The 24,809-nt window shown below is 42.4% G+C and overlaps 1 protein-coding gene and 1 non-coding gene across 2 annotated transcripts in view; both read left to right on the top strand.

The window, feature by feature from the left end:
• Positions 1-23,252, top strand: part of LOC145418808 (UDP-glycosyltransferase UGT5-like) — a 26,227-nt gene extending 2,975 nt beyond the window's left edge. Inside the window, exons 2-8 of the mRNA XM_080287142.1 lie at positions 4,179-4,352; positions 9,543-9,797; positions 11,088-11,321; positions 11,657-11,821; positions 12,278-12,500; positions 12,615-12,834; positions 22,933-23,252. Of these exons, the coding sequence (XP_080143268.1) occupies positions 4,179-4,352; positions 9,543-9,797; positions 11,088-11,321; positions 11,657-11,821; positions 12,278-12,500; positions 12,615-12,834; positions 22,933-23,215 (1,554 nt within the window). The 3' untranslated portion in view covers positions 23,216-23,252. The remainder of the gene's footprint in view (positions 1-4,178; positions 4,353-9,542; positions 9,798-11,087; positions 11,322-11,656; positions 11,822-12,277; positions 12,501-12,614; positions 12,835-22,932) is intronic.
• LOC145390525 (5S ribosomal RNA) lies at positions 803-921 on the top strand. The gene has a single exon (XR_013895672.1). It is a non-coding gene; the product is annotated as a 5S ribosomal RNA (ribosomal RNA).
• Positions 23,253-24,809: the final 1,557 nt, after the last annotated feature.

Here is a 24,809-nt window from a genome sequence, read left to right on the forward strand (position 1 = left end):
AACCCTTCAGCCTGGGGAGCGAGGCATTAGTGCGGTGGCATTGACATAGCTGGGATGCTCCATTGCCCGGTTATGCAAACTTCCCTCAATTCCCTGCCTATCCACCTAATTGACGATGGCGGACTGCAGTAGGAGGGCAGCTTCAGCTTGTGGGTTCACGTTTCAGATGAACCTGGGGCTATACCTACTGAACTATTGCTACTGTTACTACTACTACTACTGCTGCAGCAGCTGCTGTTGCGAACCCAACTTCTGTTTTTTTTTTTCTTTCTTTGTTTTATTTTTCCTTTGTCCAGGCGATTTTAAGAGACATTTTTTAACTGGAGGTCAAGTACAGCCTTCAGTAACTCCTTTAGTACAGGAAATCGTTAAGTTGAATTAAATCGTCTGAACGTAACCATATTAGGCTTAACTATGAGTCACCAGATTCAGAGAGTGAAGAAGGTCCCTTTGCATCCTTCCTTACTAGTGTATTACAGTATATGACACTTTCGTAGCCTCTTGTATATTACTTTTGCTAATTATATCAATGCTAAGCTGTGGTAAGTGGCAGATAATAAGATGGTAAGGTTTAATACGGAAAATGAATCACTAAAAACGAGGTGCAACGAAATCTTTGTGAACGAGAAGACGACTCCTTCAAACGTATTCTCATCGGTAAAGGAAGGTCGCTAGCTTATTTATTCATATGGAGCGCAAACAATTACTCCTATGTATGTGGGTGCCTAAATGGCTCGCTTGGTAAGCTGCTGTACGCACGCAGTTGCAAGCGCTGGTTCGAATCCTCGCAATATTTAATTTACACCACGGCCATACCACGTTGAGTATACCGCTTCCCATCCGATCAGCGAAGTTAAGCAACGTTGGGTCTGGTTAGTACTTGGATGGGTGACCGCCTGGGAACACCAGATGCTGTTGGCATCCCTACATGTCAAGTGGGGTTGGTGGAGGATTAGTGCCCCTCCCTGTAAAACAATTAATTCTAAGCCCTTGGCCACCCCGTCTGGGAAACATGGCGTCTGGTAATGAATGAAAATATGAATGAATGTATTTCACACTAGGTTGATATTTTAAAGTACAGGTAACATGAAAGTCCTGTGGTGAAAATGCAAAATAAATCGGCAAAGTAAGTATCTCGTATGCTATTTATACAGTCAACATCGACATTTGACGCATTGAGTTGTATGTTTACACCTGAAATCGAGAAGCGAGATGCAAACCCCAAAATTTTTACGATGATTTTTGAAGTACCTGATAATGATGGAGCGAATTCGACCTTCCTATATGGCTGCTGACTGCTTTCTGTAATATGGGGTGCAGGCTGACCAAACGTAATAACCACAGGCATTCCATAAATGTCTGTCAAAAATTAGAGGTTTGCACTCCACTTTGCGATTTAAGAATTAAGCATACGACCTTATAACTCATGTTTAGCTGATTAACATCCCCTGGCACTGGGGAGAATTGAGTGCTTGAATTGTCTCGAAAAAAAGACAGTTGATGATAGGTATTGATAATGCCAAACTCCCGAGTCATCTACAGTAAATAAAATCTCCTGGCGTCAGCGAGACTAGAGTACCAGAGTTGTCTCGACCATGGAGGGATTGGCTGATAAAATTAGCGTAGGGTACAGGAGAATACTGACGTTTAATACAAAAGATAACTCGCTAAGGATGAGGTGATACGAAGCACCCTAAGCCCACGAGAATGAGGGACCTTGAAGTGCACTCAGCTACCCGATAACAAGAGGTCCTTTCAGTAGCTTATCATGCCCTCTCATTATTTACATTTATAAAATAGTTGTTATGCTTACCGCACACCGTAATCTCTTTGCTTTTATCATTAGTGCGTTAGCCATTCTCTCCTATCTTTTAAATTTATATCATTTTTTTCATTATACATTACTCCCCAAGTAGCCTACCATGCTGTTTGCTTCACTACAGTTATTCACTCCCTGCCATTCCTGAACACTAGCTTCCAGTTTGCTTATCACGTCCTCTCAACACAATCATTTCATCTTCATTACCCTGTATCTCATGCTCTCATGCTTTATCGTACCTTCTGATCGTTTTGCCTTTTTATCTTGTCAGTCATGTGATGGAGACGGAGGCCTTCTATGGAGGCACTTATTTAGCTAGGAGGCCTCACTTCCCCGATATACAATCGTCCCTCAGTTCCCTCCCTATCCTCTAAATGAAGGATGATGAACTGCAGGAGGCGGACAACTACAACCTGGAGTCCAATGGCTCACGCATCCTGGGGCTACAACTGTTTATGCTGCCACATTTTTATTTCCAGCCTGTCAGTCTTGTCCTCTTATCTGTTACATTTCTATCCTTTTCTTGCAGTTCATTACACACTGCGCTTCTGATGGTTTAACCTGCTCTCAGATTCTCTAAGGGTTATTCATTTCCTTATCATGCCTAAAGCACTTGATCGAATGTATGTTTATCATCTCTTGTAATCGCCAACATTTTAATCCTGATTACATTAACTCTCTTGAGCTCTTGCTTATATCTCGTAATCATTTTTGTTTTCTATTTTTAATTTTCTTGTCTGTCCTTGGTAGTGGAGAGGGATGCTTTCACGCGGTGGCACCGATATAACAGGGTGACTTCACTGCCCGGTTTTAGGAACGTCCCTCAACTTCCTCCCTATCCCCCAAAAGGAGGATGGTGGCCTGCAGTGGGGCAACTTCACTCTACAGTCGTTATGATTTATTTTGAATAGAATTGTGAACCGTAAGAAAAAGACATGGTTTGATCTGTTTAGAAAGAGTAGTCTACTTAGAGAGGCAGCAGTTTCTACAAAGTGAGTGGATAGTTTAGAAAGTAAATATAGTCTTTGGAATATGAATGGTCTATTGAAAGTGAGTGATCGAGGGAATATGAGTGGTCTAAGGAAAATACTGTTAGATGAAAACTTGGCTATTATGTATGTATCCTGGATGACTCCCAGTGCTGGGTGATTGACATGTAAACTCAAGCTGTGATTCTAAACCACTTTTATTAATAACTTTTCCTTCTACAATCAATACTTTCTGAGGTTTGAGTTTTCGACGGAGACAGACACACACACAGATATACTTCGTACAAATATAATGACAATCGACTTCGTCTACCAGTGACTCTAAACAACATTTATTAATAACTTTTCCACCTACAGCCAATACTGTCTGAGATCTAAGTTTTCGACACAGACACGCATACATAAATTTCGTACAAAAATAATGACCATCGACTTCGTCTACGCGGCTCAATGAGTGATATATTATGAAAGAGCGTTTTGTTAGACATAAGCGAGTAATTTGTTTTTTATACAAAAATAAACAGGAGTAGGATCCAGCGGTATCTCTTACAGCTTACACAACACACTGTCACACCTGTCTAACCACCACATGTTGTTGTTGTTGTTGTTGCTGTAGTCCAGGTTCATCTGTAATGTGATGATGGTGGACTGCAGGCTGTAATTACCCTTCTCCGACAAAACGCCATTCTCCCTTTTCGGGATAGGGAAGTAGGAGAAGGATGTTTGTATGGCCAGGCAGCTTAGCCGACCAGTTATATCGGTGCCACAACATGAAGGCATCCCTCTCCTACACCATAACCAAAGTCGAACACAAAATATAAAAGAATGTTACCTAAACACCGCTAATCAACAGGTCTGTGGACTCACCAGGTGAGGACGGTAACGAGGTAATTATTGAAAAGGAAACTTAAAGCGTGTAGAAAAGAGATGAACTGAACTGACAGCGTATAAGTGAATGAATCTAGGAGGGTCAGTGATGACTAAAAAGAAACAGGCTAGTGAAAAGATGGGGCTCCTTAGACTACTAATGCTGACATCCTGAGTGCACAATAATGGTCTCTAGAGAAGCACGAGTAATACATTTTGAAAGGAAATTTGAGATGATTGTACAGATGGATGGGTAGAACAAGTGAGACAGAACTTGGGGTAATACAAATGTGTACTAATTTTGATGCATACTAGAGTGTGCTCACCTTAACTTGACGGGGACAGGTATTATTCCTAAGCCGTCTTTGGGGATCTGGATGTAAATTCGATAGTTGTGCATCGTACTCCGGAGAAAGAGTGGTTATTAGCAAAAACTTTATCTACCTTAAAGGCTCTCCGTGCAGTCGATAGGCTTTAAAGCTATACCTTTCCACCCTCGGCAGATGAAGTTGGCTGGGCTGTGTGTGTTGGTGGCGGCTCTGGCGGGGGGCGTCGCCGGGGAGCTGCCGCCCCCTCAGGCCTCCTACAAGATCCTCATGCTCCTGCCAGTCTCCTCCAAGAGCCACAGGAACGTCTTTCTGCCCGTGGCCGAGGCGTTGGCGAATCGAGGACACCAGGTGAGTCCCATTGGCCTTGTTGCTGTTGTATCCCCAAGCTCATAATTATGAACACGGTGGACTGCAGGTTTAAGCTGTCCTTGTGCTGGCTTAAGCTGCTCTTCTCCTGTAGTCCTCCGTTCTTCTTCCGAGGATAGGGAAGTCGCTGAGGGACGCCTGTATAACCAGGCAGTTGAGACTGCGAGCTTACATAGTTGCCACTACATGAAGGTTTTCCACTCCAGCACCACTATGGTCTTTACCCCTTCAGTCCAGTGACTTTTTTTTTTTTTTGCTACCTCCGTACAATTAAATTTTACTTTTGAGGAGACTGACTGTAGTGAAAGGATAAATGAATGATGTATTTGACCTCTCCATTTCGAAAAACCTCCCCTAAGTAGAATAAAACCGTCTTCTGGTAGCAAGAATATCACAAAGAACGTCAGCGGGGTAAAGGTTTGTTATCGACTAACAAAAATCCATACCCCAGTTCAACTTCGTTGCTGGCAACCTGTAGTCAGATTGGAGGCTAAATATGACTAGTAACCAAGGAGATTCATTCCTGCCTCGTAACTGAGGCTCATAAAATTTTCACGCTACTATAACTTAATATTCGAGTTGCTTGAGTGGCCAAGTTTCGTCAGTTGAAAACAAGCAGCCTATACAGTGATATGATGGGAAGTTAGGCGACCTTTACAATAGTGACAAATTTGTGATCCTTGTAAAGGACCACTGGTACTAAAGTTCTAAGATATGACTTAGCATTAATATCAGAATTACTCTTATTACCGACATTATTAATCATCCACTTAGTGTAGCGGTACTCTGTATTATGGGTAGCTCTACACTGAGTGGCAATCTAAATGATTTCCTGTAAACCAGGAAATCATTGCCGACGTTGGGTGGTAACCTTATAACAACTGACACGTGTTCCCTGCGTGACAACACGTGGGTTGTCGGAGGGTTAGTGCCCTTCCCCGGAAAACAACTAATTAAATCTACAGACAAGAAGCCTCGGACCAGGACTGACCAACAGGTGACGACTAAGAACCGAACAAAGGACATAGTACGGATTACCACATGGAATGTAAGGGGTGCAAATGATGAGGTGAAAGAGAGAAAGATTGTCCACGTGCTGGAGGGTACAAAAGTGGATGTATGTTGATTAACCGAGGCTAAATGTGTAGATGAGAATGTGAGAGAATGGGAGTATGGATTGGGTATATGCGCGAAAGTGGGTGAGAATGAGGGGGCAAAAGAAGGAGTGTGTATTGTTGTGTGCTAGAGATGGAAGGAGAACATAAGATAGTATGGATCAATTGCCTCAAGGATTGTGCGGGTAAGACTGAAAGTTGGACTACAAATGTGAGCAATTGTGTGTGTGTGTGTGTGTGTGTGTGTGTGTGTGTGTGTGTGTGTGTGTGTGTGTGTGTGAACCAACGCTAGATCGTGCAAGAAATGTGAAAGATGAGTTCTTGACAAATGTGGAAGCGTGCATGGAAAAGTTTGAAAGAATGAGAGAGTGTTTTTGATTGGAGATATGGATGGAAGAATAGGGAATGTGAAAGTGGATGGAGTAATTGGTGAGTGGGGTGTGTCTGCAGAAGTGGATGAGAATGGCAGTGCTCTAGTGAACATTTGTGCAGGGAGGGGGTTGGTGATAGCCAATACCCTCTTTAGACACAAAATTATCCACAGGTATACATGGCGAGTGATTACAAGCGTGGGTGGTGAACTGAATGAATTTAAGGCAACGACTGATCACGTGGATGTGGATGATAAAATGCAAATGTGTGTAATGAATGCTAGAGCACGTAGAGGTTGGACGAGGGGCTTTCCGCTTGGTGGTGGTGAAAGTCAAGGTTCAAATGAAATGGAGGAATAGAAGAAAGGAAGGACAGGAGGAAGTAGTTATTACAAGGAGGTAAAAAGGTTGCAAGAGGATGGAGAAAAGACAGAATATAAGAGAGGTGGAAGAGCGATTAGGTAAATATGATTTGGAGCAAATGGGGGAGGTGGAAGGTATGTGCAAGTTATTCACAGAGGAAATTTGTGCAGCATGTGAGGTGGCAAGTGGGATGAAGAGAAGACAAAATGAGGTGCAAGGAACAGCTTGATGAAATGAAGAGGTGAGACAGGTTGTGGCACAAAAGAAAACATATAGCGAGTGGATGAGAAACAGGGGCATGGAGGAAGCTGAGAGACGGAAGAGAGAGTTACATGTAGAGAGGAAGAGAGAGGTGAAAATATTTAGTAAGAGACAGTAAGAAGAGAGTGGATGAGGAATTCAGAAGGAATCTGAGCTTAAAGTGAAAGGGATGTAAGAAAATGTTCTGGTAAGAGATAAAAAGAATTAGACAGGGTGATAAAGAAGATAGTCGGGGAGCAAAAGATAAAAATGGTAGATTGCTGGTGGAGAAGGGAGAAAAAGAGAGCAGATGGAAAGAACTCTTTCAGGAATTGTCGAAAATAGAGAATGAGTATAATGCGAGTATAAGTGGCCGGGGAATGGCAGAAAGAAGGAAGGATGTGAGAAGAGATGATGATATCAGCAAGATGGAAGTTGTGGAAGCAATGAAGAAAGTCAAAATGGGGAAAGCCCCAGGGAATTGATGGAGTGTGTCGTGAAATGCTGAAGCACGGGGGAGAGATAGTAGTAGGGTGGTTGCGGAAGATGTTTGGATTGGCCTGGGAGAAAGGTAGAGTCCCGGAAGATTGGAAGTCAGGTATAATTATTTACTTGCACAAAGGAAAAGTGGAAAAAGAAACATGTGGTAATTATAGGGGCATTTGTCTTTTCAGTGTAATAGGAAAAGTATATGGTAGGACACTTATTGACAGATTTAGGGAAATAACAGAGGAATTAGTTGGAGAAGAACAGGGAGGTTTTAGGAACTAAGGTACTAAGGCTGCAGTGTGTGTGAACAGTTAGCTGAGTGAGGGTTGGATTGAAACAGGGATGCGTCATGTCTCCATGGTGTACATGGATGGCGTTATAAAAAAGATATAAGATAGGGCAGTGGATGCTGGAGCAGCCCTCATGAGAGAGGGCAGTGTTTGGAAACTCCCTGTACTATTCTTTGCAGATGATACTGTGTTGTTAAGTGAACACGAAGGAGAGCTGCAAGGCCTGGTGAATGAGTTTGGGAGAGTGTGTAAGAAACGGAATCTAAAGGTGAGCGTAGGGAAGAGTAAAGTTATGGTCTTTGAGAGAAATGAGGTCGCTTACTGTACAGTGAGGTTGGATGTGGAGGAAATGGAAAATGTGAGTGCGTTTAAATACATGAGTAGTGTGATGTGTAACAATGGAAAATTAGGGGACGAAGTGCTTGAAAGGGTACAATAAGGAAGCAACGTTGCTGATTATTTGAAAGCAGTGATAAGAAAGATGGAAGTGCGCATGGAAGTGAAAAAATCCCTGCATAACAGTATTGTGATACCAACTCTAACATATGGAAGTGAAACTTGGACCTTGTTGCAGGGACACAAGTCACGAGTGAGAGCTGTAGAAATGATATATCTGAAAGGAGCCTGTGCAGTCACATGAAGAGGCAGACTGACAATTGAGGAAGTGAAGGCGCGTTGTGGTGTGGATGAGGATGTGATAGAAAAGAAACTGTTAGGAGAAATACATTGAGGTGGTTTGGCCATATGAAGAGAATAGAAAGCGAGAGACTGAAGAGGAGAGTGTATGTAAGTGAAGTGAAGGGGGGGACAGGGAGGGGGAGGCCAAGGATGAGACGGGGGGATGGAGTGGAGAGGTATATGAGAGAGGGGGGTGTGAGCTGGGAACAGGGCAGTGAAATGGAAGGGGACAGGGCGAAATGAAGGCGATTTGTTTGTGGCCACCACTTACGAGATTAAGGCGTCTGGCAATAGACAGATAGATTATTATTATTATTATTATTATTACTATTATTATTATTATTGTTGTTGTTGTTGTTCTTGTTTTTGTTTTCATTAGTAGTAGTAGGAGTAGTAGTAGTAGTAATAGTTCCGGAATTATTATTATTCTTGTTGTTGTTATTATTATTATTATTATTATTATTATTATTATTATCATCATTGTTTTTATTATTATTATTATTATTATTATTATTATTATCATTATTATTATTATTATTTTTATATGTTGTTGTCGTTGCTGTTGCTATTGTTGTAATATATGGAAGGCGGTATTAACAGGGTGGTGCAGAAAAATCTGACTCTTCTAAAGAACTTGTTTTTCCCAGAAAAATTAAGTTTCTTTCTTTTATTTTTTCTTTTTTTTTCAGGTGGAGCATAGAGAGATGCTGCAAGTTTAGTGTGACAGCAAGATGGAGGCTGAGAAACAGTTTTCAGTTCAGTAGCTGTCAACAATCGTTGAACTGTACTTTGCAACAAAATCAAGCTTCTTCGAAAAAATATGGACCAAAGATGCCTGCCCGTCTTATTGCACACCACACAGATGTTTTTTTGTACACTCAGAGGTGTTTGAACATGCTCATGAGGCTGTGCTGCTGTTCAAAACCTCACATTTTGCTTATTCACATGCCAACTCAAAAAAAAAAAAAAAAAAAAAAAAAAATGCCTCGTCACTGACGAGAAGCACGTCCAAGAGACAGGGATTGTTCTCAGTCCGTTCGCTGATACTCTGGCAAAATTCATAGCGTTCGTACTTACTGGCCTGCCTTTGAGCCTGAAGAATCTGCACTTTGTATGGAAACAGTTCCAGGTCACTATGAATGAATTTCATCACAGAGCTCCTGGAAATCCCCACGCCCTGTGACAGTCGTCTGGTGGACTTCCATGGTTTCCGTTCCAGACGAGTCCTAACGTCCTGAACATGTGCTGGTGTTGTGGCAGTCAGATGTGCGCCACTGTGGGTCTTGTTGTTGTTAGCCACACAATCAGTGTCTCTGAACTTCTGTATCAGGCTTTTGATAGTGTTGCGATGTGGGATTTTCCTGCCTGGAAATTCACGACGAAATTGCATCTGAGAGAGAACAACTGATTTTATTGCAAAGTACAGTTCAACGATTTTGGTCCTCTGCTGAACTGAAAAATGTTTCTCAGCGTCCATCTTGTTGTCACATTAAGCCTGAAGCATCACTCTATGCTCCACCTGAAAAGGAAACGGAACTGTTACTTTTTCTGGGAAATACGAATATTTAAAAACTATAATTTTTTTCTGGATTATCCTGTAATCCATTTTATCCCTTTGATTTTCAGATAGTGATGCTGGCTAACCACCCTAAGGCATCAAAACATCCCAACGTCACAGAGCTAGAGCACGGCCTCTCTCATTTTAGGGAAGATAATGTCAATATTTTTGAAACCAGAAAGGATCCCTCGGGAGGCTTCAGCATGTTCACTAAGATCATGCCCCTTATTGCCAGGGATCTCTACAAGGTGCCAGAGGTGAAGAAACTCTACGACAAAAGAAAGGAGTTCGATTTAATTATTGTAAATCAGGCGCTCAATGAGGTAAGCATAATATTATGGAAATTCATTTGATAATTGTAAATTATGTTTAATGAAGTCTAAAAATGTAAAAAGGATTTCTGTCTCACAGTTGTACATCCTTATGTTTCATTTGGAATACAAAAAAAATATATATATATATAGATAGATAGATAGATAGATAGATAGATAGACAGTTTATTGAGCACAACTTACAAATGTGTAATACATAGATCAAAATGAAATGTAAGACAAATATTGTAATTAGAAAAGGATCACCCATAAGAGAAAAAACAAACTGTAGTCCATAATTAAATTTTCATAAGTTAATAAACACAATTAAGTAAAGAGGAAGACAAACACTTATTTCCAACATGATGAAGAAAAATGCAAAAAAAGATTCAGTTCCATTCGTCACAATATTTATAAATCGTACGCCCCTATAAGACTATAAAATTATCGGTTTAAAAGTCTACCGTATTTATTACTTGTGTGTACTCAGAACATCATGAATAATTCTGCAGGTGACTTCATCAATAAAATTTGAGAATACATCATTTATGGTATCAAATCCGCACAACCCCCTAATATTTTGTGTCTGGGGACACACCTCTATTACATGTTCTTCAGACTGCACGTCACCACATACGCACAGGCGCTTCTCGAGAGGAAGCCTACCACGTCCCCGCCTGATCCAACGACCTGTTTCCACCGCCAAACTGTATCCACACATTCTAAAACGTGTAAACGAAATCCTGCAAAGGCACACACACACACACACACACACACACACACACACACACACACACACACACACATCTATATCTATATCAATCTATCTATCTATAAAGATAGATATAGTATATATATATATATATATATATATATATATATATATATATATATATATATATATATATGTGTGTGTGTGTGTGTGTGTGTGTGTACCTTTGCTCATATACTCTTGAAAATTTTTTTTTTGGTATATCTCTTGTTTAAATACTTCGCTGTGCTACTTACACATAACGTGTCAGATAGAATCCTGTCTTCCCCCAAAATTAATTGCTACCCTTTTTCGTGGCTGCAACAAATATCTACTGAAGACATCAACATAGCTCTTTTGAGATTGCTAACGCGCCTCTAAGGAGGTTGGGGAGGCAGGAGGCATATTTCTTCTTTGGTCACTTGTATATATTTCTATGGAAAAACGACAGAAAGATTATACAGATTGAGGTTGATCATGCAATAACATTTTAACAATAATGGATTTCATTTCATAATCAGGATAAACAAGTATATACTGCTTGCTTGCAGGTAGTCTACCCATTCGTGCACGAGGTGCCCTACATCACAATTGCCACTCCAGGAATTGATCCGCGTCAGAGCGCCGTCCTGGGCAACGTACTCAATCCATCCTACGTGTCCAGTATGATGAAGCTCTTCCCCCCTCCCATGTCCATGTGGCACCGCTTCCTCAACACAGTGATGCACTTGTCGTTTGCAGTGTACTGGAGGAACTGGGCAATTGTTCCTTTAATTCAAAAGGAGGTACAGTATTATGACATATAACAGTTCCGTGGTCGGCGTCAAAAAGCACTAGACGGCAACCCCATTTGCCCGCACTCAATCCATCAGCTGTCATAATTATACTGTATAAGAGTCTGCAGCATAGCAAGTTCGAAACATCCGCTACCATCCAGTCATCACTCTTACATACACATTGCTCAGAAGAATTACATCAATAAAACATACAACTGTGCATTCTCTGAAGTTATTTTTTTGGATAAAAGTGAACAGTACATGATTGTTCATTGTCATAAAATAGTAAGAAAAATCACAAAATAGCGGACATCTTATCTATCGTCTTTTTTTTTTTTTTTCAGTTATCAGCCCAGTTCCCAGACTTGCCACCTCTTCTGGATATAGAGAGGAATCAAAGTCTTACGCTTATGAACACACACTTCAGTATTGATATGACGATTCCCCTCCTGCCCTCACAGGTGGAGGTGGGCGCTATGCATTGCCGCCCACCCAAGCCATTGCCAAAGGTTAGTTTTTTTTTTAATTATTCACACGGTGCTCAAAGTACATAGAAAGCTCCTCCTCCACTTCGCCGGGCGATTCCTTGTGAATTGTGGGCACGGCTCAGTTGACATTGTTAATGACTAACAAGCAACATTTGTCCATTTACTGTTCCCATTGTCTCACCCACGCCCACATCAACAGACTGAGCCGTCTTAGCAACACTAAGATATCAATGGGTGTGTTTACAGTGAAACTTTTTTCACGGATCACCATGTAATTATTTAATTATTTTCCTCAATTTAATTTGATTTTTAAATGCGTGTATGAGATCTGTTTGCACGCATACCACTGTACTTTGCCACTATCAGCATTACCTTCCTGATTCACATCGACGTAAAAGTGTAGAAACGGAGAATGGCAGACATACTTTATTTCATTACAGATTAATTAAATCAGTATCACACATTCTATAATTCTAGGATCTGGAGTCATGGATATCTGGTGCTGGTCCTGAGGGTGTGATATACTTTAGTCTGGGCTCCTTCACCCGGGGTAAGTCCATGCCAGTGGAGTACCGAGACGCCTTTGTGGAGGCTTTCCGTAGACTGCCACATCGAGTCATCTGGAAGAATGAGGAGGACCTGGAGGGCGTGTCAGAGAACGTCATGATAAGCAAATGGCTCCCACAGCAGGACATCCTTGGTGAGTTCATGCATCCAAAAGTTACACCAACACAGGTATTGGATGTTATATATGTAAATTATGTGAACATTTCTAAAATCAGCCTTCCCTCCAGTGAAAGTCTTTGTATTGTAGGTCATGAGAAGGTGAAGGTGTTCATTACGCATGGTGGCCTGCTGAGCCAACAGGAGTCCATCTATCACGCCACGCCCCTCCTCGCCCTCCCAATCTACGCGGACCAGCCCAAGAATGGAATGTTTGTGCAGAGTTCGGGCATTGGAAAAATGCTGGTGTGGGAAGAACTGACTGTTGATGCCATTGTGGAGGCTCTCACCGACATTACTTCCAGTCCAAAGTTAGTAGATTTACTGTGTCTTCATATTTTGATTCGGGTGACAAAACTCCTGTGTGCTTATTTCACTTAGAGAGAATTAATTCTCATTGTTAGGTACCTCCCTTTCCTTGGGGGAAGCAGCCTAGGTATATAGATAGATAGATAGGTACTTATCCCTCACTAGTTAATTTTTAAATAAACATTGCAAATAAAAAAGAGAAACGATAAAAAATCATTGCCGTTCCTAGCTACTGGTCACACACATTATAGATACTTGATAGACAGACTGATAGAGAATGTTACTGTATCGCCTATGAGCTTAGGTAACTGCCAGACCGACATTATCTCCTTTGAATTGTATAGGCCTGAGACTAAGCTTCAACGTCCATTCTTTCTGCGGCTAAATGGCAGCTTACTCCGACTGGTGGCAGTACTTAGACTAATACCTCCACCTGCCTCTTAGGACTTGCATGCACTTACATCTCAGCAGGTTTTCTCCGACTGGAACCCTCTTGCCCAAGGATAATATGATTTCATTACTGTATGTCACAACACATCTCCTTCCTTGTCTGCATCTGTGAAAATTGTAGATATCAAGCCAATGTACAGTGCACTATAATGTGGATATTGTAACAACATGAAACTGTCGACATACATAATCTTTACCTACATGGGTTAATTTATCAGAACTTCACGTAACCAAATAAGGGAAAGTAAACACACCAGTGCCCTTGAACCCATGAAAGGAGACGCCACTTACTGGCCGTGATGTCGCTCACTGTTAATGAATTGCCTGTATGATGAAAACACCTCCATTTATTTCACAGAATAATTTTCATTGATAAGTGTTCAAGTGAAACTTCTTTCTTCTTCTTCTACTTCTTCTTCTTCTTCTTCTACTTCTTCTTCTTCTTCTTCTTCTTCTTCTACTTCTTCTTCTTCTTCTTCTTATTTAGGAACCTTTACCCCTCCCTTTGTACTTGAGTGCAGCTTCACCACACTCAGGACAGTAGGGTGGCTCAGTAACAATCACTCCGGACAGTGCGGTTAAATGTTGTCACGGGGTTTTTATATTAGAACTGTAATTTTAATATAAATGGTTAATATTATTTAAATTGATATTTATATTCAATAATATTGAAGCGCAGAGACAATGATTGTCTCTGCTACATCAAGCAACGATTACTTTACGCTGGCTTGTGCACGATTCTCTAAGAACGAGAATTTATAAACTTTCTCAACAGTACACAGCAGAGACTAATTACTCACAATTGCTGAATTACTGTACTGTTAGCCTCTGGAGAAAGTTACATCACCCCTGACAATAAATAACTAATACTAATAATAATAACATCAGGTTCTTGCTGATGCATTAACTCCTGGCACAACGGATTTTAAGTTAATACGACAAGACTGGTCTAAGTACCAGTTATGAAAGCAAACGTTTATGCAAGCTAGGAGCTATATGGAAAATATGCTTAATTATGGAAAAATGAAACAAGATTTTTTACTTTACATTAAGCTCGAGAAAGGAACTGTTAAATTTATTAATTACAAAAAATAAATTTAACATTACATTTCAAATCAAATCAATGAGACGCACTCGCTCACTCACTCACGCAATAGCTAAATACTTACGCCTAGGGAAAAACACCTTAATTAAACTCTTATAACTAGAAAATACACAAAAGAAATACTATAGTCGATGAATGCTGCGTATCACCAGATGGGTGGGAAGACTGGACTAACTGTGAAGTGGAGTTTGGGTACTAGCTGACCTCTCACACTGCGGCACAGGTCCTTCCTCCGTCACATCAATCACAAGACTGCCTAAGTCGTGGGAAAGCGGAGCACTCGGCCGCATTTTTTTAACGGTCGAATGAGGAAGCAGAGGCGAACAATAAAAAAACAATAGTATCGCTCAGTACAGCACTTAGTGACGTGCATTAAATCGGTCACTCTTTGAAAACGGTGACGAATTATTTGAAAAGTATACTCCGATAATGGAGGGAGAAAGCGGTTAGCTGAAGCGATACACAGTGAGATTTCCACTAATAGTTCGTGGTTTCTCACAAAAAGGAAATGTCGCGAATTGATTCGTGACATTACGCCCCATGAAAATTAAATCTTTCTTCCTTCAGAAGAAAGATTTCAATATACATACATATACATCCTAACTCAGTCACACAAGATTCACACTGTGGTGTGTGTGCTATCCTGCTACAGGAGTATGTCGCAGTCGCCAGTGAGCGAAAAAACCTCGTATTTACGTTAATAGAAACAAGCTTGAGGGAAAAACTCCGTGACGACTGTGAAAATCCTGTACTCAGGTCAAACTGAGCGAAAATTCGCTACATTTACACTGACAACTAATTGTTGTGTAGCGTGGTGTATGTAATACACGGTGTAGGTGTGACAGTTGTAGTGTAACTGTACCTACGTGTAAAATGACACAGTAAATAATATGGCGACGACGAAGGCAGAGGAGAAGAGGCAGCAGCGTGCGGCAGATGATCAGCTGGTCCGCACAGCAAAACTGCTACACCCATTGCTGAACCTGCAAAACCAATTAAGGTGGAGCATCAAAAGTGTCAATGAGACAAAATTCTTATTATGTTACAATTACTCTCTCTGCCTAGCAGTCAGTACATGCTATGAAAAGTACACTCGAGGTCGCCATTAATTTTAGCACACGATTATGGTCGGCAAGTTGAGAATCCCTGTGAAAACTCGGGTCTTCCATAGCCTCGAACCGCACACGGGTCCTCAACCTGTGCCTTAACCTACAGTACTTATATTAATATCGGGAAGCTGAGAATCCTTGTGCAAACTTGGGTCTTCCATAGCCTCAAGTCGCCTCTGCAGAGTTCTCACTTCCCCCTTAACCTACAGTACTTATATTAGTATCGGGAAGCTGAGAATCCTTGTGCAAACTTGGGTCTTCCATAGCCTCAAGTCGCCTCTGCGGAGTTCTCTCTCGAACTTCCCCCTTAACCTATAATACTTATATTAGTATCGGGAAGCTGAGAATCCTCGTGCAAACTTGGGTCTTCCATAGCCTCAAGTCGCCTCTGCGGAGTTCTCTCTCGCACTTCCCCCTTAACCTACAATACTTATATTAGTATCGGGGAGCTGAGAATCCTTGTGCAAACTTGGGTCTTCCATAGCCTCAAGTCGCCTCTGCGGAGTTCTCTCTCGAACTTCCCCCTTAACCTATAATACTTATATTAGTATCGAGAAGCTGAGAATCCTCGTGCAAACTTGGGTCTTCCATAGCCTCAAGTCGCCTCTGCGGAGTTCTCTCTTCCCCCTTAACCTACAGTACACGTGTATGTACAGGCCCTGGACATACTGTGTCCTGTGGGGCCAACAAGTGAGACGTCAGGTCTACACTTTTGACTGGGAACCAGGCTAGTCCTTGGATTACTCAAATCTCTGAGGATGCCTATCACGGAACCCAGCATACAACTGCCCATGTTAGTCAGCAGTTAGTAGGCGAGACATCAGGTCTGCACCTACGTTATCACTTCCCTTGATGTATCTCACAACAAGGTTAAACTGCTGTAGATACAGTGTCCAGCGTGTCAATCTTGCATTAGCCGTCTTGGTCGTGCTAAGACTAGTGAGTGGCATATGGTCAGTTTCCAGAACAAATGATGCCCCAAATAAATAATAATAATATTTTTTAACACCATCAACCACAGCCAAGAGTTCCTTCTCAACAGTACTATAATTCCTCTCGGCGGGTTTTAGCCTACGGCTGTGGTATGCCACTGGGAAGATTCCACCTTCCGATTCCTGCATCAATACGGCACCTACTCCATCTTGTGACGCATCAGTGCGCAGTATGAAAGGTTTGCTGGAATCAGGCAACTGCAAGATAGGCTCCTTGCACAACATATTCTTGAGGGTGGCAAAAGATCTCTCTTGCGCTTCTCCCCATTCAATGGTGTTTGGAGCATATTTCCGTAGCACTTCGTACAACGGTTGGGCAATGAGAGCAAAGTTGGGGATAAAACTCCTATAATACCCCACTAGACCAAGAAATGCCCTAACCTGTTTCTTGGTCACGGGTCTCGGGGCTTCTTTAACCTTCCTGATCTTGTCACCCTGACACCTGCAGTGATTGTTGCCAACAATATGACCGAGGAACTCCACCTCACCGTGAGCAATCTTGCATTTGCTAGGCTTCACAGTCATGTTGAAACTCTGGAGTCTACTGAAGACAATTTCCAAGAGTCTGAGGTGCTCCTCCAATGTGGCGGAATGAACGAGGACATCGTCAACGAACATCTCTACTCCTACAATACCATGGAGCACTTGTCTCATGGCACGATTGAATACTGCTGGGGAATTGGTAAGTCCAAATGGGAGGACTTTATACTGGTACAACCCCCTAGGAGTAGCAAAAGCAGTGAACTGACGACTCTCAGGATGAAGGGGAATCTGGAAAAATCCCTTCGCTAGGTCGAGCTTCGTGAAATATCGTGACCCTGCCAGCTTAGAGAAGATGGCAATATGGTCACCCATTGGCTCAGCATCCACTTTGGTGATTGCATTGAGCCTTCTATAGTCGCCACAAATCCTGACTCCACCATCTTTCTTGCGGACTACTACCATCGGACTACAGTAAGGAGATGAGGACTTTTCAATAATGCCTGCAGTCTCCATGTCAGCAATTTCCTTATCTACTGCACCCTGTAGTCGCATGGGAATCGGATATGGCTTAACCTTTATAGGAACATTGCTGGTCAACTCAATTTTATGACACGCAACCTTTGCAAGTCTAGGTTGGTCTGAGAAGACATCAGCATACTGACAGAGCAGTGACCATAAGGCATTCTGGTCCCCTACTGCTAAGTCAGGGTTAAGTGAAACATCTCCGACAGTCTCTTCCTGATGGGACTGAGCGGTTAAGGGCTCGTCATCATAGTCATCAGCTGGGATCACCGCAGCTGCCCCGGTTTCTTCCAGTGGCTGGTCACTATCATCAGCTACTCGTAGGCCAGTCTCCTCGGGGTCTGACTCATGATAAGCCTTCAACATGTTAATGTGGAACCTTTTACGAAGATTCCCCATCTGTATTATGTAGTTGAGGTCTGAAATGCGCTCTATTACATCGAATGGACCCTTCCACTGCGCCAACAACTTGTTCTGGGCAGTGGGGAGTAATACCAAACATTTATCGCCTGGACTAAACTTCCGAAGCTTTGCCTTCTTATCATAATAAGCCTTTTGAACTTCACGCGCCTTGATCAGTTCTTCCTTAGCTAACTCGCACGTCGACTGGAGGCGGTCAGCCAAATCAAGGACGTAGGTGTAGGTGGTCTTGACTTCAGGGTCGGGTTCTTCATCGTCCCATAACTCACGAAGGACTTGAAGTGGGCCCCGGACCGACCTCCCATACACCAGTTCAAAGGGTGAGAATTTCAATGAATGCTGTGGGGCTTCTCGATAAGCAAATAGAAGAGGAGCAATGAACCGCGGCCATTCCTTTGGCTGTTCGGCGGTCATGCGCCTCAACATCTTCTTGAGAGTTCCATTGAACCTCTCACACAACCCGTTACACATGGGATGATACGGCGTAGTTCGTAAGCCTCGAATGGACAGCAACCTGAACGTTTCGTTCATCATTGCCGAAGTGAACTGCGAACCCCGGTCGCTTAAGACCTCCTTAGGGATACCTACACGACAGAACACTTCAATTAATGCCTCAGCAACAGTGACGGCCTCTATATTCTTAAGGGCCACGGCTTCAGGCCACCGTGTGCTGAAATCAACTATAGTGAGGATATACTTTGATCCATCACTAGCCCTAGGACAGATTGGCCCAACTATGTCAACTGCTACTCTCTCGAACGGTTCAGAGATTATGGGCATTGGCTTCAATGGCGCAGGACGGACACGTCCCCGGTCAGTGGTACGCTGACACACATCACAGGAACGTACAAGCCTCGTTATTTCCCGTCCCATTCCTGGCCAGAAAAAGTCAGCATGGATGCGGTCAGAGGTCTTCTTTTGACCCATGTGACCTCCCATCGCTGAACAGTGACCTAATTCAAACACTGCTCGGCGATACTTTGCAGGAACGACAAACTGTAGTCGAACCTCACCCTGGGGTGTCTGTGACTCACGGTACAGCCGTCCTCGCTTACGAAGGAACCTGGCTTGTCCTCCCCGTGAATACTTGATCACTTTACCCTCCAGCTTCTTGCGCACTGAGGCAAGTGTCGAGTCAGTCTGTTGCTCTTGGACAACATCTTGACTACGAATCAGATCTTGCGGCGTTGCGACGGTCAATGGAGTGACGCGATTTGGAGCCTTGGCCATGGCTCGTGTTATCGCAGCAGCCGAAGTCTGAGTAGCAACATCTACAGAACAACTATTTTTGATGCCAGCGATGTTGCCTAATATGAGGTCAAATAGAGGTTCTGGCATGACAACTGCAAGTGTCGTACCAGTATAAAATGGAGATGCCACCTGGATACGTGCCTCAGGGAACAATCTCAATGATCCATCAATAAGTCTAACTTGGATCTGTCGACCTGTATACTCATCAGACCGAACTAAACTCTGCTTAACAGAGCAGCCTGAGGAACCATTGTCCCTCAGGACATTTACAGAAACACCTCCTACAGACCCTGGCTGAACAAGAAAAGCAGTGTTGTTGGTGGAAGGGTCTGAGGAGGTAGCAGCCAGTCATTCATGAGACTGCGGAACAACCGATGCAGCAAACGTGGCGCCCTGGGAACTAGGTGTCTGAGGAGAGTTCATGGTCGGAGGGGACTTGTAAAGTGTTGGGAAGTACCTGTACTGGTAGAGATGGCACCACCGGGTACTTGTGGAATAAAGGCTGCATTTGCCTCCTGCCTCCGATACACTAATTGACCTGACTGAGGGTTACGTGGCTTGTCCTTGTATTGCTGCTGATGCTTGGGAAACTGCTGCTGGTTGGGGTGCTTGTTGTACCGCTTCCACTCAGGTTTCTGAGTGTTTTGCCCCTGGTCCTTCCACTGCGGTTTTGGACCTTGGCCATTATTCTGAGAACGACCTTGGTGCTGGGATTCAGTCTGAGACGGCTTCCCAGACTTGGCAGTATCTTTTCTGCTCCAGGTGTTTTGCTTACGAGCTTGATACCCGTATGCAGTAAAGAATGCGTCAGCCTTCTCTGCCATTTGGCTGGCATCTTTCACCTGGCAGATCTTAAGCTGTGCTATGAGCTCAGCAGGCCACGACCTCTCTAGCTGTGTACGCAGCATAAGGTCAATTATCCCTCACGCGTGGAAGGAGTTTCATCTTTCTCCATCCACTCATTTAAGTAAGCTGTGAGACGATCAAGGAACTGAACAGCTGTCTCCTTGTCTTGGAGACGAGCTCGCATGAACTGAACTTTGGCGTCGTCTACTGTGAGACCATACGCCTTAATGAGTGCAGCTTTCATCATCTCATATGTGAGATTGTCTCCACGAATTCTGTGGAGAATATCGAGGGCAGGGCCCTCAAATAAACTAAGAAATTGGATCCGCTTAGCTGCCTCATCCAGTTGATACATGTCTGCCATGTCCTCAAAACGAGCTATGTACGGCTCGATTCGCTCGCTTTCCTTATATGAAGGAAGCTTGATGCGTGGGGTCGCCAGGACATGTGCAGGAAGAACGCTCGTGGAGCTTGGACCAACTGCACCAGATGTATCTGAAGCCAAGGAATCTCGCTTGAGCTTCATCATTTCATATTCGTGTTTTTCACGTGCCTCACGTTCGGCACGTTCGTGCTCTCGTTCTCGCTCGCGTTGTTCACGCTCGTATTCGCGCTGTTCTCGCTCGTGTTCGCGCTGTTCTCGCTCGTATTCGCGCTGTTGTCGCTCTTTTTCTAACTCGAGCTCGCGTTGTTTCTGCTCGTATTCGCGCTCTTTCTCACGCTGCTCTTGTTCATAAGCACGCTCTCTTTCACGTTCCTCACGCTGTTCTCGCTCGTATTCGCGCTGTTCTCGCTCGCATTCGCGCTGAATCCTACGCTCTTCACGAGCATCTTTCTCACGTTCTTGCTCGTAATTGAACCGTGAGAGAACGTAACTCTGTATTTTCTCTGGGTCTGTGAGACCAATATCTTTGGCTTCCTGTACATATACAGCTGTAGCCATGATGCTAGCTCAATTTACTAAGTAACCGAAATTGAGTACTGACTGCTTAGCGACGAATACTAATAAACACAAGTAAAGAGTACAGACACAAGCTAGTGGTGACCAGTCTTATCCAGTTAACTGGCAAAGAATAAATAAAAAATGTAAATGACTGGGAAGACTCAATAATAAACACAATGGATACGGCGACTTCCCAGGAGCGAATAAAATCGTCTGGCGTTACCAAAAATAAACTAGAGTTAAGTATTCTATTGATTAATAAAGCAAAAATTCACTTGCTAAATCAACGGTAACCACCAGTAAACTTGTGCCTATAAACTTTAATAATAAATACCTAAATATGAATGAGTGAGCACTATCTCGTGAATAGCTTTAGAGCTAGGAGTTAATATCCTGGAATGAGGTCGCCAATTGTCACGGGGTTTTTATATTAGAACTGTAATTTTAATATAAATGGTTAATATTATTTAAATTGATATTTATATTCAATAATATTGAAGCGCAGAGACAATGATTGTCTCTGCTACATCAAGCAACGATTACTTTACGCTGGCTTGTGCACGATTCTCTAAGAACGAGAATTTATAAACTTTCTCAACAGTACACAGCAGAGACTAATTACTCACAATTGCTGAATTACTGTACTGTTAGCCTCTGGAGAAAGTTACATCACCCCTGACAATAAATAACTAATACTAATAATAATAACATCAGGTTCTTGCTGATGCATTAACTCCTGGCACAACGGATTTTAAGTTAATACGACAAGACTGGTCTAAGTACCAGTTATGAAAGCAAACGTTTATGCAAGCTAGGAGCTATATGGAAAATATGCTTAATTATGGAAAAATGAAACAAGATTTTTACTTTACATTAAGCTCGAGAAAGGAACTGTTAAATTTATTAATCACAAAAATAAATTTAACATTACATTTCAAATCAAATCAATGAGACGCACTCGCTCACTCACTCACGCAATAGCTAAATACTTACGCCTAGGGAAAAACACCTTAATTAAACTCTTATAACTAGAAAATACACAAAAGAAATACTATAGTCGATGAATGCTGCGTATCACCAGATGGGTGGGAAGACTGGACTAACTGTGAAGTGGAGTTTGGGTACTAGCTGACCTCTCACACTGCGGCACAGGTCCTTCCTCCGTCACATCAATCACAAGACTGCCTAAGTCGTGGGAAAGCGGAGCACTCGGCCGCATTTTTTTAACGGTCGAATGAGGAAGCAGAGGCGAACAATAAAAAAACAATAGTATCGCTCAGTACAGCACTTAGTGACGTGCATTAAATCGGTCACTCTTTGAAAACGGTGACGAATTATTTGAAAAGTATACTCCGATAATGGAGGGAGAAACGGTTAGCTGAGCGATACACAGTGAGTTTTCCACTAATAGTTCGTGGTTTCTCACAAAAAGGAAATGTCGCGAATTGATTCGTGACAAATGTCTTCATGCAAAACCGCACCGAAAGGGTAATGAGATATTACTAGAAGATGTAACTGTACTGTACTTAGGTGGAAAGGTTAAAAATACTTACCCGACCCAGTGTTACATAACAATCAAACTAGGCAGCCAGGCTGTGTACATAGACACGAATTCATTTCAGCCAGTATGTAGAAGAAAAACAAATACTGTATTTAATTATTCCATTAAATATCCCATAATTTTTTGTTGCTTTGTATAATGACTAAGTGAATCTGGCAGTCCACACATTGCAGTATATGAGTATTCCACTCAGTTTACAAACTGCAAGATTACATCATATATATATATATATATATATATATATATATATATATATATATATATATATATATATATATATAGTATATTATGCTGTGTGTGTGTGTGTGTGTGTGTGTGTGTGTGTGTCATGAGTTAGATATCTGTGCTTGCAAACAAGGCAACAAGATTCACAGCAATATAAGTGTAGTATAACGTTGATTTTTGTTTTCTGCTTAAGGTACAAGGAAAACATTTTGAAGATGTCGAGACCGCTGCGAGATCAGCTGACGAAACCCGTGGACCGCGCCGTGTTCTGGACGGAGTACGTCATCCGTCACCAGGGGGCGCCACAACTGAGAAGCCCTGCGGCCCAGCTCTCCTGGGTGGAGTTCCTCATGCTGGACGTGTTGTTCTTCTTCCATTTGACCATGTTCACCTTCGTCTTCATCATCCGCCGCATTTTTAGAAGAATTTACGCTAAACTGTCTGGTACTGGCGGCAGTAAGAAGAAGACGGATTAGGATGAATATAACAGGATATAACTGACTTGAGCAGTTTGGGATACAGTTACTTATTGCAACAAAAATACAAAATTCACAACAGTGTTCGTCTTTCTGATGCCAGTGTTCAGTCACACAGATGCTATCATACTATCTTGTGTTATTTAAAGTTCCAATAATATTTTCAAATTACAATATAATCACTTATTAAAAATCGATATAGTTGTATGAATAACACGTGAGAGGGTATTCGAGTGAAATGTACAGAATAAAGTGCTAGAGATGAGGTGTTTCGAACCAGCCAAAGCCACATTAGAATACAGAAGTGGGAGAGTCCGCAATTACGGTACGTTGCAAGATAGTTCAGGCAAATGTTCCTCTGTCTCCACCGTCGATTGCCAACCAGTAAAGCTGCGTATGTGGCAAAGCTTTATCTCTGCAGTTCCATGACGTATGTTTTATTATTATTATTATTATTATTATTATTATTATTATTATTATTATCCTGTAACCCAGCAAATCTTTTTATATGCTGGGCGGAAACCTTATAACCACACAATATGTGTTCCCTACGTGTCAGCAAGTGGGTTGGCAGAGAGTTTGTGCCCCTCCTTGGAAAACAGCTAAAAAGACAGACAACATGCTTCGAAACAGAACTGACCAACAGATGACGACCAAGAACCGAACAAAGAACATGGTGCGGATTTCAACATGGAATGTGAGGGATGTGAATGATGAGATAAATGAGATAGATTGTTCAGGTGCTTGAGGATCCAAAAGAGGACATATGTGGATTGACTGAGACTAAATGGTGAGATAAGAGTGGGAGTATGGACTAGGTGTATCTGCGGGAGTAGATGAGAATGAGTGAGCAAAGAAGCGTGTATGTATTGTTGTTTGCAAGAGATGAAAGGAGGATATGAGAATATGGATCAGTTGGTTCATGGATTGTATGTTTAAGAGTGAAAGTGGGAATACAAGCGTAGGCAATAATATTGTGTGCGTGTATATGTGCCAACGGAAGACCGTGCGAGTACAGTGAAAGAGGAGTTCTTGGAAAATGTGAAAGCGTGCATAGAAAAGCTTGAGATGAGTGAGAGAGCGTTTTTGACTGAAGATATGAATGGAAAAGTAGGTAATGTGAAGGTGGATGGAGTAGTTGGTGTGTGGAGTGTTCCTGCAGAACTGGATGAGAAAAGTAGTGCGCTAATGAACATTTGTTGTGGGAGGGCATTGGTGAGAGCCAACACCCTACTTAGGCACAAACTGATTGACTGGTATACATGGCGAGTAATGAGAAGGGTGGGTGGTGTGAACTGAATGAACGAAAGGCAATGATTGATAATGTGTGTGTGGATGAGAGAAAGAGAAGATTATGTGATGGATGCAAGAGTATACAGAGGCGGGGGTGTGGACTTTCTGACCAGCACCTGTTGTTGGTGAAAGTCAAGTTACAAATGAGATGGATAAAATCTTTAATAACAGGAGAGAAGGGCAGGAGGAAGCAGTCCATGCGATGAGGGTAGAAAGGTTGCCAAAGGATTAAAAAAAAAAAAGAGGTAGAATATAAGAGAGAAGTGGAAAAGTGATTGGGTAAGTATGACTTGGAACAGAT

This window comes from Coenobita brevimanus, chromosome 14, assembly GCF_032717465.1.
Source record: "Coenobita brevimanus isolate Jiangsu-jjx chromosome 14, ASM3271746v2, whole genome shotgun sequence".
NCBI lineage: Eukaryota > Metazoa > Arthropoda > Malacostraca > Decapoda > Coenobitidae > Coenobita > Coenobita brevimanus.